A 16,603-nucleotide genomic window follows, 5' to 3' on the forward strand; every position below is an offset into this window, starting at 1 on the left:
CTGAAGATAACATGGAAGCAGTACCCAGTTTTGAAAAATCTGGAATTAATACTTTAATGAGGACCATGAAACCATATTTATTAACCTCAGTAGGGTTCTCACATTTAAAACAGATGAGGAATGTTGAATCTGTGGACGTCTTTACAGCAGAGGCTGTCATTAAGTATGTTGAAGGCTGAGATGGACAGATTTTTAATCAGTTCGGCAATCAGTGGGGTTATGTGCATAAAGCAAGAAAATGAAGTTGAGAATTATTAGATGAGCCATGGTTTGATTGAGTGATGGAGCAGATTTGATAGGCCTAAATGACTTCTGCTTCTATGTTTTATAGCCACTTCGAGTGCTGTTAAAAAGGGTTCACATGATCTCAACCCAGTGCCAGTGAAGGAAAGGTGATATAATTCCAAGTCAGGATGTTGCCTAGCATGGAGCTGAACTTTTAGCTGCTGCCCTTGTTTGTCTGAGTGGAACAGTTTACGGGTTTTGAACGCACTGTTGAGGTGCACTCAAATAAAACAGAATAAAAATAGGAAGTCCTTGTAAAATTCTACAAAACTGTATTGAGACCATACCGAGAACACTGAAAAGTTTTGGTCCCCTTATTTAAGGAAAGATGTACTGTCATGAAGGGCAGTCCAGAGAACGTTACCTAAGTTGATTCTGGATATGGATAGACTGTCTCATGAGGAAGGATAGATTGGATTGAGTCTGTACTCATTGGAGTGTAGAAGAATGAGAGAAGATCTGATTGAAGCATGCAACATTCTTAGGAGTCATCAAAGGGTAGATTCTGAGAAATTTGTTTCCCCTCGAGAATATAGAACTAGACAGCATGATCTCAGAGCAAGGCACCATTCGTTTAAGACAGGTAAGGAAGAAGTAAGCTGTGGAGTCTAGATTATTAAGAATGTTCAGGGCTGAGATGGACAGATTTTTAAATCAAAGAGAATCGAGTGTAATGGGAAAAGGCAGGAAAGTAGAGTGTAAAGAAAACCTATCTTCCCACTATTTCTTGTTTGTTCGGAAGTAAGGAAAATTCTCATTGTTAACTTCTGTCTTGATGTATGCATGAAGTATGGGTATGATATGAATTTTGCTGGCACATTAGTTAATGGCCTCTCTCTATCTGGAAAACTTCAAAATAATATTGAGATGTTTGCTTCGTGTTTTTTTTTGAAAAAGAAAATGCTATGACACTTTCTGGAGAGTTTATTTTGGTGTACTGCGTGACACTCAGATTATTTCATTTTAAATATACCATTAACTGCTTTGCGAAATACCTAATATGACAACCTATTGCACTGATGCACAGAACAAACCTTTTTTTAAGGGATTGGATGAGGATTAAAGAAGCATTTATAAACATATGAGAAGTTGGGATGTAAGTCCTGTTTTCTTAACAAGTTTGTCATTTTAGGGTTACATTATTGAATGTTGGCATTGATGGACGTTACTCTTTCACTTCTAGGATTAGTTTTAAAATAAAGTTCAAGGTCACGTATTATGATCTCCACTGTAATAATCCTCTGCTAAACGAATTTGCTATTTTCCATGCCTAATGGGTTTGTGTCACCAAACTAATAATAAATTTAGTTATAATAATTAAATTATTGTAATAGTTATTCTAGTAGTCATTATAATAATTAATTATTAGGTTCAAATTAGAGAAGCCTGTCAGAGAACCTTCAGGAAATGGAAACTGGCATGCTCCATCTTGTCTGAAGAATGTGAAATTTTTAACTTAGCTTCTTTTTTTCACTAAAGTAAAATATTTTTACTAGCACCTTTATAATTTCAAGATAAATAGATGTTCTTTCAACACTTGTTGCAATCCTTCCCCCTCATGGGTTAAATTTGTTTTGATGCAATGAAATAAGGCTGCTTCAGAATCCTGTTTTACTCTTAGCTTCTGTCTAATAGTTCATATTAAATTTTCCTTCGAAATCTGAAAAGAAACTGAACCGTCTCCTACCTCTGCTTAACTTTCTAATTAGTAAGTTCCATAGCAGAAAGATCATTTTTATCAGTGGTAAATTGAATTCCCCCACCAACTCTTAAAGCTTAATGCTTAGTATTCATGTAAAACACAACAAAGTAAATAATTTGATTGTACCTGTCATTGGAATTTAAACTGTATAGATCATTTTGTAAAATAGACCATTGTGGCTAAAGCCGATTACTTGTGAGAACCATATGAAATGCAGTAGTAAAATGAAGTTGCAGCTGCAGACAATATGTTTTGTGCTATTTAATTCCTTCAGATTAGATTAGCTTTTTGTTTACAATGTTGATCAGTAAAGAAATTACATATGTCTGGTCTGTTTACAGTGGATCTCCTGGGACTTTTGAAATGGCGATCAAACACAAATTTGCTCCAGCAGAACTTGAGACAACTGATGAAGGTGGATGGAGAAGAGGTTGTTAAGGTATTGGCTTCCACTTGAAACTATTGTACAAATTTATCGAAGTCTGAAAAAGGCATGTGGGGATCCATGAAAGTAAATCTAACGGGAAGCTATTTCTAAGATTACTAAGGCCATCCATTACACTTGCAGAAGATCTTTAATTAAGGTGTCAAACTTGGCCTTTTTTTAACTCTTATTGTTATTCAATGGTTATTGAAGGGAATCCTGAGGGATAGGATTTACATGCCTTTGGAAAGGCAAGGACTGATTAGGGATAGTCAGTGTGGCTTTGTTCGTGGGAAATCGTGTCTCGCTAACTTGAAGAAATAACAAATAGGATTGATGAGGGCAGAGTGGTGAATGCGATCTCTCTGGATGTCATTAAGGTATTTGGCAGGTTTCATCATGATGGATTGGTCCGCAGGTTAGATCACAATACAAGGAGAACTAGCCATTTGGAAATAGAACTCGCTTGAAGGTAGAAGACAGAGGGTGGGGGTGAAGTGTTGCTTTTCAAACTGGAGGCCTGTGACCAATGGTATGCTACAAGGATCAGAGCTGAGTCCACCGCTTTTTGTCAGTTTTTTAAATGATTTGCACGTGAACATAGGCAAAGTTAGTAAGTTTGCAGATGAGACTGAAATTGGTCTCTCACTCTCACTCTCGCTCTTTCCCTCTCTCTCGCATGCTGTCTCTTGCTCGCTCGCGATCTCGAGGTCTCTCTCTCTTTCATTCGCTCATCTCTCACTCACGCGCATTTTCTCATTCATGCACACTCAACAAAGAACAAAGATATAAGCAGTTTGGTCACTGAGAAGAAGGCCTCTGAAGACTCATGGTGACATCTAGGCACAAAAATAAGCTGGTATTTACAGGTAGAATACTGCAACCATCTAACTGATAAGAGACTGCAAAGATCCTTTTCACACAAATACCATTAGAAGCTTGCATAAGGCAACACTTAGGAAGGCGAGAAATGAAACATGTTCCTTACTGGTAAACCTTTAATGAGGGTTCCTTTCTAGTTTACAAGAAAAGGAGAGTGATGAAAGGAATATTCAAGTAAGAGTATAAAATATCACAAGTTGATGAGATAATTTACAATTTCATATCTGAATCTTCATTACATAATTAAGGAGTGATGTTAAATGATACAGCATTACGAGAAAGTGGGAGGAATCTCTATAGCGGGTTATGTTGAGACCTTCCATTTTGTAAAATCACTTTTGATTTGGAGCTGTGAATTGTGAATTGAGTGCTGCAGATGACCTTTGGAGCATCAGCTTGCCTCTTGTTAGGAAAGAGGAGAACAAACAAATTAATATTTGTTTGAGGCCAAGCCTGAAAGTTAATTGCAGGTGAATTCTTCTTCAAAGTACTTTATAGACATTTCTAATCTGGAGAGGTGTTATTAAGAAACAGATGGCAGATGCTAATAGTAGCCTTATAGGACTGAAAATGTGTTGCTGGAAAAGCGCAGCAGGTCAGGCAGCATTCAAGGAACAGGAGAATCGACGTTTCGGGCATAAGCCCTTCTTCAGGAAGGGCTTATGCCCGAAACGTTGATTCTCCTGCTGCGCTTTTCCAGCAACACATTTTCAGTTCTGATCTCCAGAATCTGCAGTCCTCACTTTCTCCTTTTAGCCTTATAGGACGTCAACCAGTTTAACCATGGCAAACTAAAGTTTGAACTGTGTTTAAGTTAAAAGGATTTTGCCTGTGAAACTCCACACAGTTACCCAAAGCTGGAATCAAACCTGGGTCTCTGGCACTGAAAGGCAGCAGTGCCAACCACTGAGCCACTGTTCTGCCAAACTACAAGACTGTTTAAATGAACTGGTCTGTTACATCTCCATTTTTCTTTTCCTTTTGATTTATCCTTTAACTTGTCTGTCTGTTTTTTAGTCTGTCTTTGTGAGAGTGGGGCCTAGAACCAAAAGAAGATAGGGCTTAAATCATAGACATAAATTACCTTGTTGATTAACTATGCTCTCCTAAAGCTACTGGATTATTAATAAAAGTTATACAACTATTTGTCTGATATTGATTATTTTGAGTCTGGTAATGGTTATTCAAAAAGTTGGTTAGAAACATTGGGGTCAATTTTGAGGATCATTTGCATGTTTTAATTTTTCTATGAAGCAAACACAGGTATGGGGAAACTTGTGATTTGCTGTGTATCTTTGTGTCATAACACTTAACACACATTTACAAAGCATGAGGGATCCAAACTATGTAAAAATAAAACTCCTTCACTGAAGTTTCAGGAGTATTTGGAACTCTCAAATAATACTTTCCAAAAAAAATTTTTCTCACACCAAGAGAAGATACCTTACTCAATGCTTTAAGGTATAGCTTTAAATGTTGATGGATATTCTATTCTTAACTATTTTTAGGTATTCCTAGATATTTTTAGATCTTGAATAGTTAGAAATAGCATGAAATTGGATTCTAATAGATTTAGTTTTACAACTTTTGATAGATTTTAGCACAACAGTATATGTAATCATTTATCAAGTATAGCTTGTTAATTTCTATTAATAAAATTGTAATGTTAGTAAGTGGTCTTATTTATTTGTTTTTCTGTGACAACTGAAATTAGCCCTACTCTCCATATGCAATCATTAATGGTGAAGGGAGAAATTCTAGAGGGAGAAATCTTGGAATCTTAAAATATCTGAGATATTTACAGCATAGCTACACCTTAACTTATTAAAGTTAGACTGGTTATTGAGAGGAAGGTAACATTCTCAGGTAGGTTTTTTCTGCTTTGGATGGATATGTGAATCATACGAGCTCAAGACTAAGCATTTGTGGGATTGAGTGGCTTGAACTCATGGACAAAAGTTATCAAGGCAATACTCCTGATTTAAATTAGTCCTAGATTCTTTAGCTGAAGGCTTCCTATCCTTCTCCCAATTATTAATTGGATGGCAGATGTGGAGGCAGCCAAGTAGTAAGCTGCCTCCCAGAAGGCTGCACTGTTGCTTTGCTGCTGACTGCATAATTATACTCCTGATATTTTTACCAGAATTTCCTCAGTATGGATGTTGTGCAAAAAATGATCTTTAAAAGTTGGCAAATGTGCAATTGATTTTTTTTTTGGCTGCGGACTGGAGTTTCTAAGATTATACATTGACAATGGATGATCTCATGCTGTATTTCTTCATTAAGTTTCTATGTACGTTGAATTGAAAATTTCCAGGATTAAAATAGTGCTAGACTTTCTGGCAATGAAGATGGATCAATGGATTTTCTACATACTATCCCTGTAAACTAATTCAATAATTATTCCATTAGAAATCTCGAGAACTGTATGCTATTTATATATGGTTTATGCCTAATTGCATATGGAATGGCCAAGATCTTGTTTTGTGTCAGGGGGACTTTTTTCTGGAGTTATTAAGAACAGAGTTTTTGATTCTTAAATCTGTACATAACTAATGTTTCCACATTTTTTGTAGCACTTTTTGGGTTTGTAGAGAAGAACTAATGTGACTACAAAACTTAAAGTCGATCATTTTATGCTGCTTTATTGCCAAGTGCCTCAACTAAGGGCATGCTGAAGTCCAAATGATGATCCATTTATTTCTGTGCCTCCCCAACTTGAATTAAGGATAGTCTGCTTGAGCAAACAGGTCTTTATATGTCAACATTGTCATATAATTGTCAAAGGTAAAGCATTATCAACAAATGTGAAGCTGGAAAAGCACAGCAGGTCAGATAGGGTCTGAGGAGTATGAAAGTGAACGTTTCAGGCCGAAATCATTTGGCAGTCCTGTTGTCTGACTGGCTGTGCTTTTCCAGCTTCACGTATATTGACTCTGGCTTCTAGCATCTACAGTCCTTACTGTTTCCATAGCATAGCATTGCTCTCATAACTCTTTTATGTGTTATGATTTCTACAGAATCTGATAATTTTTAAAGAGAAGCCAGTTTCAAATTAGTAACTGACAAAATTATGTCTTGATTTCACATTTAAAAAAATTTACTGTAACAAATTAAGGGCTATTGGGCAAATACTATTTTTTTTAGGTGATTTATATCTTTAGCCACCATAAAGAGATTTCTGAATTTGCTTTTCACATGACTGATAAATTTATTATTATACATTACATTGCCCCTTAAGTGGACACTTCATCCTGTGGGAATCAGTCTAAAATTGTTGCAGCTCACAATGGTCTGTATCCTTCTGACTTTCCTGTCAGATAACTCTATCCAGGAGGGACTGACAGTGTGGGGTTACAATGTGATTTTGTTTTCCCTCAAACCCAAACTAGGTAGATAGTCTGACCTGCTTTAGAATGATACAATCACTACAGTGTCGAAAGAGGCTATTTGACCCATTGACACTCCAAAAGAACATCCCATCCAGCTACCTCACCCTACCCCGTAACCCTGCATTTACCATGGTTATTCTATCTCGCCTGCACATCCCTAAACACTACAGACAATCTAGTATTACCTATCCATCTGACTTGCGCATCTTTGGACTGTTGGAGGAAAATGGAGCATCCAGTGGAAACCCACACAAACACTGGGTGAATACATAAACTCTGCACAGTCACCCAAGACTGGAATTGAACCTGGGTTCCTGGTGCTGTGAGGCAGCAGTGCTTACTACTGCCTCTCCTGAACTTGATTTTACAATCTAAGCACAGTGTCCCACTTACATTCTATATGGTGAAAAATAAAACTTCATTTTGTCTGCTTTGATAGAGTAGCTTCTCCATTTCCAGCTGTTTGCCTCTTTTGCTGCAGACCCACCAAACATACTGCCGTGTGTCCAAGATGTTCATGAATTTGTAGAAAATCAGGGAATTTGTAGGAAATCAGTCATGCCATCACAAAATGGCTTTCTGTGCTCTTTGCCCATGCAAATTGAAATTCATCACCTTTGTATCAAGTTAGAATGGCTAATTTGATCACACCTTCCTTTCATCTTGCAATTATTGGACCTTTTACAGCACAACTATCCACAAATTGATAAATAAACACTTTTGTTTAGATTTTGGGGAACTTAGTCTTCTCAGAACTGTTACAGCATAGAAAGAGGGCACTTGGTCTGACGTGTCTATATCAGCTCTTCAAATGAGCGATTCGTCTGCTGCCATCTCCCCAGTTTCTCCAAATAATCCAATTTCTTCTTAACCACCTCCATTGAATCTGTCTCCTCCACGTTCTCAGGCAGCATATTCCACACTTAACCCACTTCAGGAACAGCTTTCATGTCTCCAGTGGTTCTTTTGATAATTACTGCAAATCCATGCCCACTTGTTTTTTATCTTTATACCAGTGGGGACATGATTTCCCTATCTATTCTGTCAACACCCCTTGTGACCTTGAATATCTCTATCAAATCTCTGTTTTCTTTTACAAGGAAATTTGTTCCAACTTCTCCAATCTATTTACACAACTGACGTTCCTCATCTGTGATTTTTTTTTCCCCAGACTATATGCCAAATTCACATTTCATTCAAGTTTAACATGATCTCCTGGCTTTTGACCTTATACCCCCCACTACTAAATTTTAAGATGCTATAACTTTATCAATAGCTTGTAATGAAATAGGAATGATCTAGTAGAAAATTTACTCATAATATTATGGGAGATAACTGCAGGGGTGCTAGATTCTGGTGACTGATAAATTCATATGGTATAGCATTCTCAGTTGGAGTTTCATCAGTTTCCTGTATTTGTGGATAAGCAGGCTTTTTGTGGTGTTTAGACTTTGTGAAGTTTAGACGCACCCCCCTTTGTGGTGTTTTCACTGGTGAAGAAAACAGAATTGCACTCATCTTGCTCATCTGTTCATAGAATCATAAAATCTCTACAGTGTGGAAACATGCCATTTGGTTCAACAAGTCCAAATTGACCCTCCAGAATATCCCACCCAAACCCATTCCTCTACCCTATTGCTCTTTCTTTCTTCTGATTCATGCATGTAAACTACACATCCCTGAATATTATGTGCAATTTAGCTTGACCAATTCACTTAACTTGCACATCTTTGGACTGTTGGAGGAAACCCATGCAGACACAGGGAGAATATGCAAACTCCACACAGACAGTCACTGAAGTCTGGAATTGAACCTGGGTCCTAACTACTGAGCCACCATGCCGTCCCTCTATTGGAATCTCCTGTGCCTTTGTTTTCAATGTTTACAGTTTGCTTTGCTGATGAATCTGTTGTTTTTTTGATAATATTATAAAAACCCCTAACCGTCCCTATGTCAGGGGACGTCTGGATTTTATGGCAAAATTGTAAGCAGTATGTATTGGTGTGCTGCCTAATAGCTTTATCCTTCAGACTAAGTCCATTAAGTCCTCTTGCTTGATACACTGTTATTAATTGTAGAAGGTATTTCCTGACTATCCTGAACACCAATGCAATTTCAGAAATGGAAGATCTCCAACTGTCATGATTTTCACAGTTGAGCAAGTGCAGAAAGAATGCCACTGCATATTGCCTTTATCGACTTCTTCAAAGCATATGAACACAGGAGCAGAGGTGGCCTATTCAAGCCACCAAAGAAAATTAGCTTAAGCTGTTTGTACTTTGCCATATGTAACAGAGATTACAACAATCTGATTGGAAGGAATGCTATAACAGTCCAGTCGGTGGAGAAGGCATGGCAGGTCTAAAAAGCTAAATTTTATCTATTTCAATGCAAGGAACCTGACTGGCCAGATGGGTGAACTTGGAACTTTGATTATTGTCATATGATTTTGTTGCAATCACTGAGACATGGTTGATAGAAGGACAGGACTGGCAGCTCAAAATTGCAGGCGATGAATATTTCAGGTATTATGTGGAAGTTGTAAGACAGATGGGGCATTGCATTATTGATAAAGAAAATCATCACTGCAACAATGAAGGAGGATATATTCTAGATCGGTTTGCAAATAAGGCTATCTGGGTAGAGCTTAGAAATTAGGGGCAATTACTTTACTGGTATAATACAGTGGGCCTCCCAACAGTTAGAGGGAGGTAGAGGAGTGGATATGTTGGCAAGTAATGTAGGAAAGGTGTGAGAGAAACAGGGGTTATAGTTGTAGAGGATTTCAACTTTATGGATATTAACTAGGATCACCTTAATATGAAAGAATTAGATGGGGTAGAATCTTTTCAGTGTATCCAAGGGAGCATTTGGTACCAGTATGTAGACAGTCCGACTAGAGATGGGTCAATGCGCGACCTAATCCTAGGGAATGAAACCGGTCAAGGGGTATACAGGTTATGGGTGAACATTTTGGGGGTAGTGACCATAACTCTTAAATTTCCAAGTCATTATGAAAAGGGATAAGGATCATGTGGAAGTTGGTCAATTTCAATATCATTAGTCAGGATTTGGCAAACCTAGATTAGAAGTGGCTCCTGGAACAAAGTCTACTTTTAGAAAGTGGGAGTCTTTTAAAATTGGTAATTCAAGGCCAGCAGGTTCCTCTTAAGAATGGAAGGCCAAGGGTACTAAGTTCAGAGAATCTTGGATGTCAAGAGATATTAAGATTTTTATAAAGAAAAAGAAGGAAGTATATGTCAGATGCAATGTATTAAAAACCGGGGATACCCTTCAAGAATCTAGTGTGTTGCAGATCATTGAAGATCATAGAATCCCTACATCACAGAAGCAGACCATTCAGTTGATTGAGTTCACATCAACCCTCCATAGAGCATCCCACCTAGACCCACTTCTCTAACTTACCACTGTAACCCTGCATCTCCCATGGTTAATCCACTTAACCTGCACATTTTTGGACCAAGAGGGGAAACTGGAGCACTCTTGCAGACTCTGGGAGAATGTGCAAACTCCACACAGACAGTCACCTGAGGGTGGAATCGAGCCATGAGGCAGCATTGCTGACCACTGAGCCACCATGCGAGTGGGGTGCTTAAAAGAAGAAATTTGTAGTGTCAAGAGGGGCCATGAAAAATCTTTGGCAGAGAGAATCAAGGAAAACCCCAAGGCATGTTATGAATATGTTAAGAGTGGAGATGATTAGAGGTCAAAGGGGCAACCTGTGTGCTGAGTCAGTGGATATGGGTGAGGACTTATTCACAGAAGAGAAAGGCATTGTAGCCTGAGATTCATTTTGGGATGGTGAGATTCTAGAACATGTTAACATTAATAAGCAGGAGATACTAGATGTTTCGGCAGGCACAAAGGTGCACAGATCGCCAGGGCTTGATGTGATGAATCCAAGCCTGTTATGGGAGGCAGAGGGTGAGATTGCTGGCGGCCTGATGGAGATAATTAATTCTTTACTGGCCACGGGTGAACTGCCAGATGATGGAAGGTAGCTAATGTATTTCCTTTGTTCAAGGAGAGTGGTAGGGATAGGCCAGATAATCATAGACCAGTTAGTCTGACATCAGTAGTCGGGAAATTATTGGAAGTAGTTCTGAGGGACAGAACTAATGAACACATCACAGGAATTGTCAGGGGTTGTCAGCCAGATTTGAGAGAGGGAGATCCTGTGTGACTGATTTAAGTGAGCTTTCTGAAAATGTGGCTGAATATATTGTTAAAGGTAGTTCAATTGATGTGGTTTATTTGGGCTTGAGTAAGATCTTTGATAAAGTCCCCCGTAGAAGGCTGGTCCAAAAAGTAAGAACCCATCAGATTGAAGGCAATTTGGTAAACTGGATGCAAAATTAGTTGCAAATTGGAGGCAAAGGGTGATATTGGACAGCTGCTTTGTAATTTGAAGCCTGTGACTCATCGTGTACCACAGGGTTGGTGCTGGGACCTTTGCTGTGTATGTGTGCATAAGTTACTTGGCTATAAATGTAGAAGGTGTAATTAGGAAGTTAGAAAATGACACGAAAATTGTGCTGTTGTTTGTAGTGAGGAGAATAGTCTCAGGTTACAGCCTAATATTGATCAGCTGGTAAATTGGGCAGAGCAAGGACAGGTGGAATTTAATCCTGAGAAATGCAAGGTGATGCATTTTGGGAGGGATATACGAAATAAATTGTAGGTCCCTAGGGAGTACTGAGGAACAAAGCGACCTTAAATCCCTGCAGGTATCAATATTTTTTGAGCTACCTATTACTTTTACTATAATTGCTTAATAACAGTATGGTTCTTAAGTGGCTATTCTTAGCTCAGTTTTTATTAATGTTAAATAATTTACCAAATCAAAATGTGCTATAAAGGACATGTTATGCTCTTCATTTCAGTCATAGTGTTTGCTTATTTCCACATACATAATTGTATATTTTAAATCTGCCTTATATGATTAGCAATCCTCCTGGCAGTAATAACAATTTCTCCCTGTCTATTCTATTAAAACTATTATGAACATTTCTATGAAATGGCAATAAGATTGATGCTAAATCATGTTCTAGTGGAAGTCCAAATCAGGCACGAGGAGCTAAATAATTTAGTCCTGCTTCTTTGTTCCTGTATTCCTTTCCAAAGGTCTCCCGAACCACCTCTGTTTGCAGGAGAACAATTCTAACTTTTCTAGGTTCATAACACAATCAAAGGACATTCTCCATGTGCCAAAATAACCTTCTCTGTTATTTCCATGGTTTTTGTTATCCTATCTATAGTATGGGGCCCAGAATGGGATGTATCATAACTCAGCGGCAAGGCCTTAAATGAAGTAAAGGTTTCACATAACAGTGGATAGAATTCAAAAGCAAAGTTTATTTGTATGGCACACTGGATTTTTATTAAGACAACACACTGCAGATGCTGGAAATCTGAAACCAACATGGAATACTGGATAAGCTCAGCTGTGACAGCATCACAAAAACAATGAAACAGTGTTAATGTTTCGAGTCTGGTAGGGCTTATCTTCAGAAGAGCAGTAGTTCTGAAGAAGAGTCCATAAGACCGTAAGTAACAGGAACAAGGGTAGGCCATTCAGTGCCTCGAACCTGCAGCATCTTCAATAGGATGATGGCTGATTCAAAGCTCCTCACGTCCCCTTTCTTGTCCATTCCCCTACTGATCATGAATCTACCTATCCTAGCCTTAAAGATATACAAGGATCTGCCCCAAGAGCTGTCTGTGGCAAGGAGTTCCAAAGATGCTCAACCCCTTTCAGAAGAGATTTCTCCTCATCTCAGTCTTGATACCCTTTATGTTGAGACTATGCCCTTTTGTCCTAGAACCTCCTGTGAGGGAAAACATCCTCTCAGCATTTGCCCTGTCAAGCCCCATATATTTCAACGAGAACGAATCTCATATATTTTAATGAAATCCCCTCTCATTCTTCTAAACTCCGATAATTAGAGTCCCAACCTGTTTCATCTTTGCTCATAAGACAAACTCTCCATACTGGGGGACATCTTTGAACTGCCTCTCATGAAATTATATCTTCCTTTAAATAAGGGGACCAAATTGTTCACAGTACTCCAGATGTGGTTTCAGCAGCATCTTGTACAGTTGCAGTAAGACTTGCCTACTCTCATTCTTATACTTCACCCCCTTGAAATAAGGGCTGAAAATGTGTTGCTGGAAAAGTGCAGCAGGTCAGGCAGCATCCAAGGAACAGGAAAATCGACGTTTCGGGCATCAGCCCTTCTTCAGGATTCCTGAAGAAGGGCTGATGCCCGAAACGTCGATTCTCCTGTTCCTCGGATGCTGCCTGATCTGCTGCGCTTTTCCAGCAACACATTTTCAGCTCTGATACTCCAGCATCTGCAGTCCTCACTTTCCTCTTGAAATAAGGAACAACATTCCATTAGCCTTCTTGATTACCTATGTGTTCATTTTGTGTCTCACATAGGTGTACTTGGGAGTACTTATGTCCCTTTGTGTTGCAACTTGCTGCAGTTTTTCTGTTCTCCCTTTCAAAGTAAACAACTGTACATTTTCATCACATTCATTTGCCAACTTTTTGCCTACTTATTTAACTGATCAATAACTCTCTATAAACTGTTTGGATTCCTTTCGTAACCTGCCTTTCTATCTGTTTTTGTGTCTTATGCAAATTAGGCTACAGCATATTCACATCCATTCTCCAAGTCATTAACCTGTATTGTAAACCATTGCTGTTCCAGCACTGATCCCCGTGGAACCCTACTGGTCACAGGTTGTCAATCTGCAAAAGAACCTTTGTACCCACTTGTTTCCTACCCTTGAGCCATTCTCTCTTCCCCGCCCCCCCCCCCCTCCACCCACCCCAAAACAATGGTAAGGATAGAGTCCCCTTAATGCTCACATACCATCCCACCAACCTCCAAATCTAATGCATCATCCTGCCAGCTACAATCAGACCCCACCACCAGTAAAATATTTCCTTCTCTACTCCATTGGCTTTCCTCAAGGACTGCTCACTGCACGACACCCTAATCAACTCTACGCTCCTCACCACCTTCTCCTCCACACCCAGTACTTTTCCCTGCAACGACAAGAGGTGCAACACCTATTCCTGTACCTGCCCTCTCACCTCCATTCATGGCCCTAAACAGTCCTTCCAGATCCGACAGAGATTCACCTGCATGTCATCTAACCTCATCTATTATATATGTTGCTCCTGATATAGTCTCCTCTGTATTGGGAAGACCAAATGCAGACTTGGGGGCCAGTTTGCAAAGGGGGGTGGGGGTGGGCGGGTGTGGAGGAGGTGCCGAGCCAACAATACTGACCTCCCATGAATAAATTTTTAAAAACTACCATTGTAGGTATTTTTAATAATAGCCTTGTTCAAAATGTTGGGGATTGTTCCAATTGTAATATTTATGAAGCAGAATTACTATAAGTAAGACAAGTTTCCAAATTCTGATATCCCTTGTTAGTCCTGCCCCATAAAAAGTGTCAATGGGTTACTGTAGCTTCTTGTGGCAATTTATTTCAGGCTGCTTCTCTGTGCATTTACATACCTACACACTCCCTCCCTGCAATTCCAATGCTGTCTTCACTATGACCAAGACAATTCCTGTCGCTTTGTTTTTTTCTCAGGAGCACTCTACATTGTGTTGTTATTCTTATATAGTCTGAGGATTCCACATCTCTCACTGTGAACCAGGCCCCCAAATTCACCTTAGCATCCTTTTGCCCATTATGTGACAGTCTTTGAAAGTTTTCCAGCTTCAGGGTCTTCCACTTCGGACACTCCATTCCAGAAGGCAGTTATTTCTTCCCTCTGCTGTGCTTCCATGTCAAGGAATTGATAACTTGATTATTTTTGTATAGGAACTGGAAATGTGGGATAAAATATTAATCATATGGAACAGCAGCTAGTATTCAACCTAAATCATTTGGTTTAGGCAGCCCACTGATACTTGGGTATCAGGCACCAACTGGAGGGCATCAGTTTGGAGCAGATCAAATATGGTTTGGTCTTAAGATCTTTGTAGCCTGATGTAATTAGTTCACGTATTTAAGAATGAAAAATAAAATTGTTCTTGATGTTTTAAAGAGCGAGACTCTACACACTTCAGTGGCAGAATAGTATATTCCGCTGATATTGTATAATTTTCCTATGTCTCATAAAACATGGACTCATTTGATTATAGTTGCTAGTGATGTTATGGAGCATGCAATAGTATCATGAGATGCAACTTTGTACATTATCTGGTACCGAGACCTAGATCCAAAGGATAATGCCAAATTGAAAAGCTATAAAAGGTAACTAGTCTTTTGAAAATTGTCTTAAATGGTTGTTGAAGCCAAGTCAATTGTGACATTTTAAGAGGGGTAGTTTGAAGAAAAATGTTCAAGAATACAAGAACAGGGCAATAAAGTAGGTGTTATAGCTATTTTAAAAGGGAAAAAAATGTAAGACAAAAACCCTGTTACAGACATTATTAGATTAATTAAATTCACCTCTCTGTTGTATGTAAAACAAGGATATAGAGTCATAGAGATTTACAGCATGGAAACAGACCCTTCGGTCCAACCTGTCCATGTCAACCAGATATCCCATCCCAATCTAGTCCTACCTGCCAGCACCCGGCCCATATCCCTCCAAACCCTTCCTATTCATATACCCATCCAAATGCCTCTTAAATGTTGCAGTTGTACCAGCCTCTACCACATCCGCTGGCAGCTCATTCCATACACATGCCACCCTCTGCGTGAACTTAGGTCTCTTTTATATCTTTCCCCTCTCACCCTAAACCTATGCCGTCTAGTTCTGGACTCCCCAACCCCAGGGAAAAGACTTTGTTTATTGCCCATGCCCCTCATAATTTTGTAAACCTCGATAAGATCACCCCTCAGCCTCCGACGCTTCAGGGAAAACAGCCCCAGCCTGTCCAGTCTCTCCCTGTAGCTCAAATCCTCCAGCCCTGGCAACATCCTTGTAAATCTTTTCTGAACCTTTTCAAGTTTCACAACATCTTTCAGATAGGAAGGAGACCAGAATTGCAGGCAATATTCCAACAGTGGCCTGACCAATGTCCTGTACAGCCGCAACATGACCTCCCAACCCCTGTACTCAATACTCTGACCAATAAAGGAAAGCATACCAAACGCTTTCTTCACTATCCTATCTACCTGAGACTCCACTTTCAAGGAGCTATGAACCTGCACTCCAAGGTTTCTTTGTTCAGCAACACTCCCTAGGACCTTTCCATTAAGTGTATAAGTCCTGCTAAGAGTTGCTTTCCCAAAATGCAGCACCTGTCATTTATCATCCATCTGCCACTTCTCAGCCGAATGGCCCATCTGGTCCAGATCCTGTTGTACTCGGAGGTAACCCTCTTTGCTGTCCACTACACCTCCAATTTTGGTGTCATCTGCAAACTTACTAACTGTACCCCTTATGCTCGTATCCAAATCATTTATGTAAATGTCAAAAAGTAGAGGACCCAGCACCGATCCTTGTGGCACTCCACTGGTCACAGGCCTCCAGTCTGAAAAACAACCATCCACTGTCTTCTACCTTTGAGCCAGTTCTGTATCCAAATGGCTAGTTCTCCCTGTATTCTGTGAGATCTAACCTTGCTAATCAGTCTCCCGTGGGGAACCTTGTCGAACACCTTACTGAAGTCCATATAGATCACATCTACTGCTCTGCCCTCATCAATCTTCTTTGTTACTTCTTCAAAAAACTCAATCAAGTTTGTGAGACATGATTTCCCATGCACAAAGCCATGTTGACTATCCCGAATTAGACCTTGTCTTTCCAAATACATGTGCATCCTGTCCCTCAGGATTCCCTCCAACAATTTGCCCACCACTGAGGTCAGGCTCACCGGTCTATAGTTCCCTGGCTTGTCTTTACCATCCTTCTTA

General features: G+C 39.5%; 1 protein-coding gene across 5 annotated transcripts in view; it reads left to right on the forward strand.

Moving 5' to 3' along the window:
* dock1 (dedicator of cytokinesis 1) overlaps positions 1 to 16,603 on the forward strand; it is a 577,688-nt gene that overhangs the window by 137,083 nt on the left and 424,002 nt on the right. For all 5 annotated transcript variants that reach the window (XM_072557590.1, XM_072557591.1, XM_072557588.1 and 2 more), the window contains exon 19: positions 2,329 to 2,426. In XM_072557590.1, the coding sequence (XP_072413691.1) occupies positions 2,329 to 2,426 (98 nt within the window). The remainder of the gene's footprint in view (positions 1 to 2,328; positions 2,427 to 16,603) is intronic.

This window comes from Chiloscyllium punctatum, chromosome 38, assembly GCF_047496795.1.
Source record: "Chiloscyllium punctatum isolate Juve2018m chromosome 38, sChiPun1.3, whole genome shotgun sequence".
NCBI classification, from domain to species: Eukaryota; Metazoa; Chordata; class Chondrichthyes; order Orectolobiformes; family Hemiscylliidae; genus Chiloscyllium; species Chiloscyllium punctatum.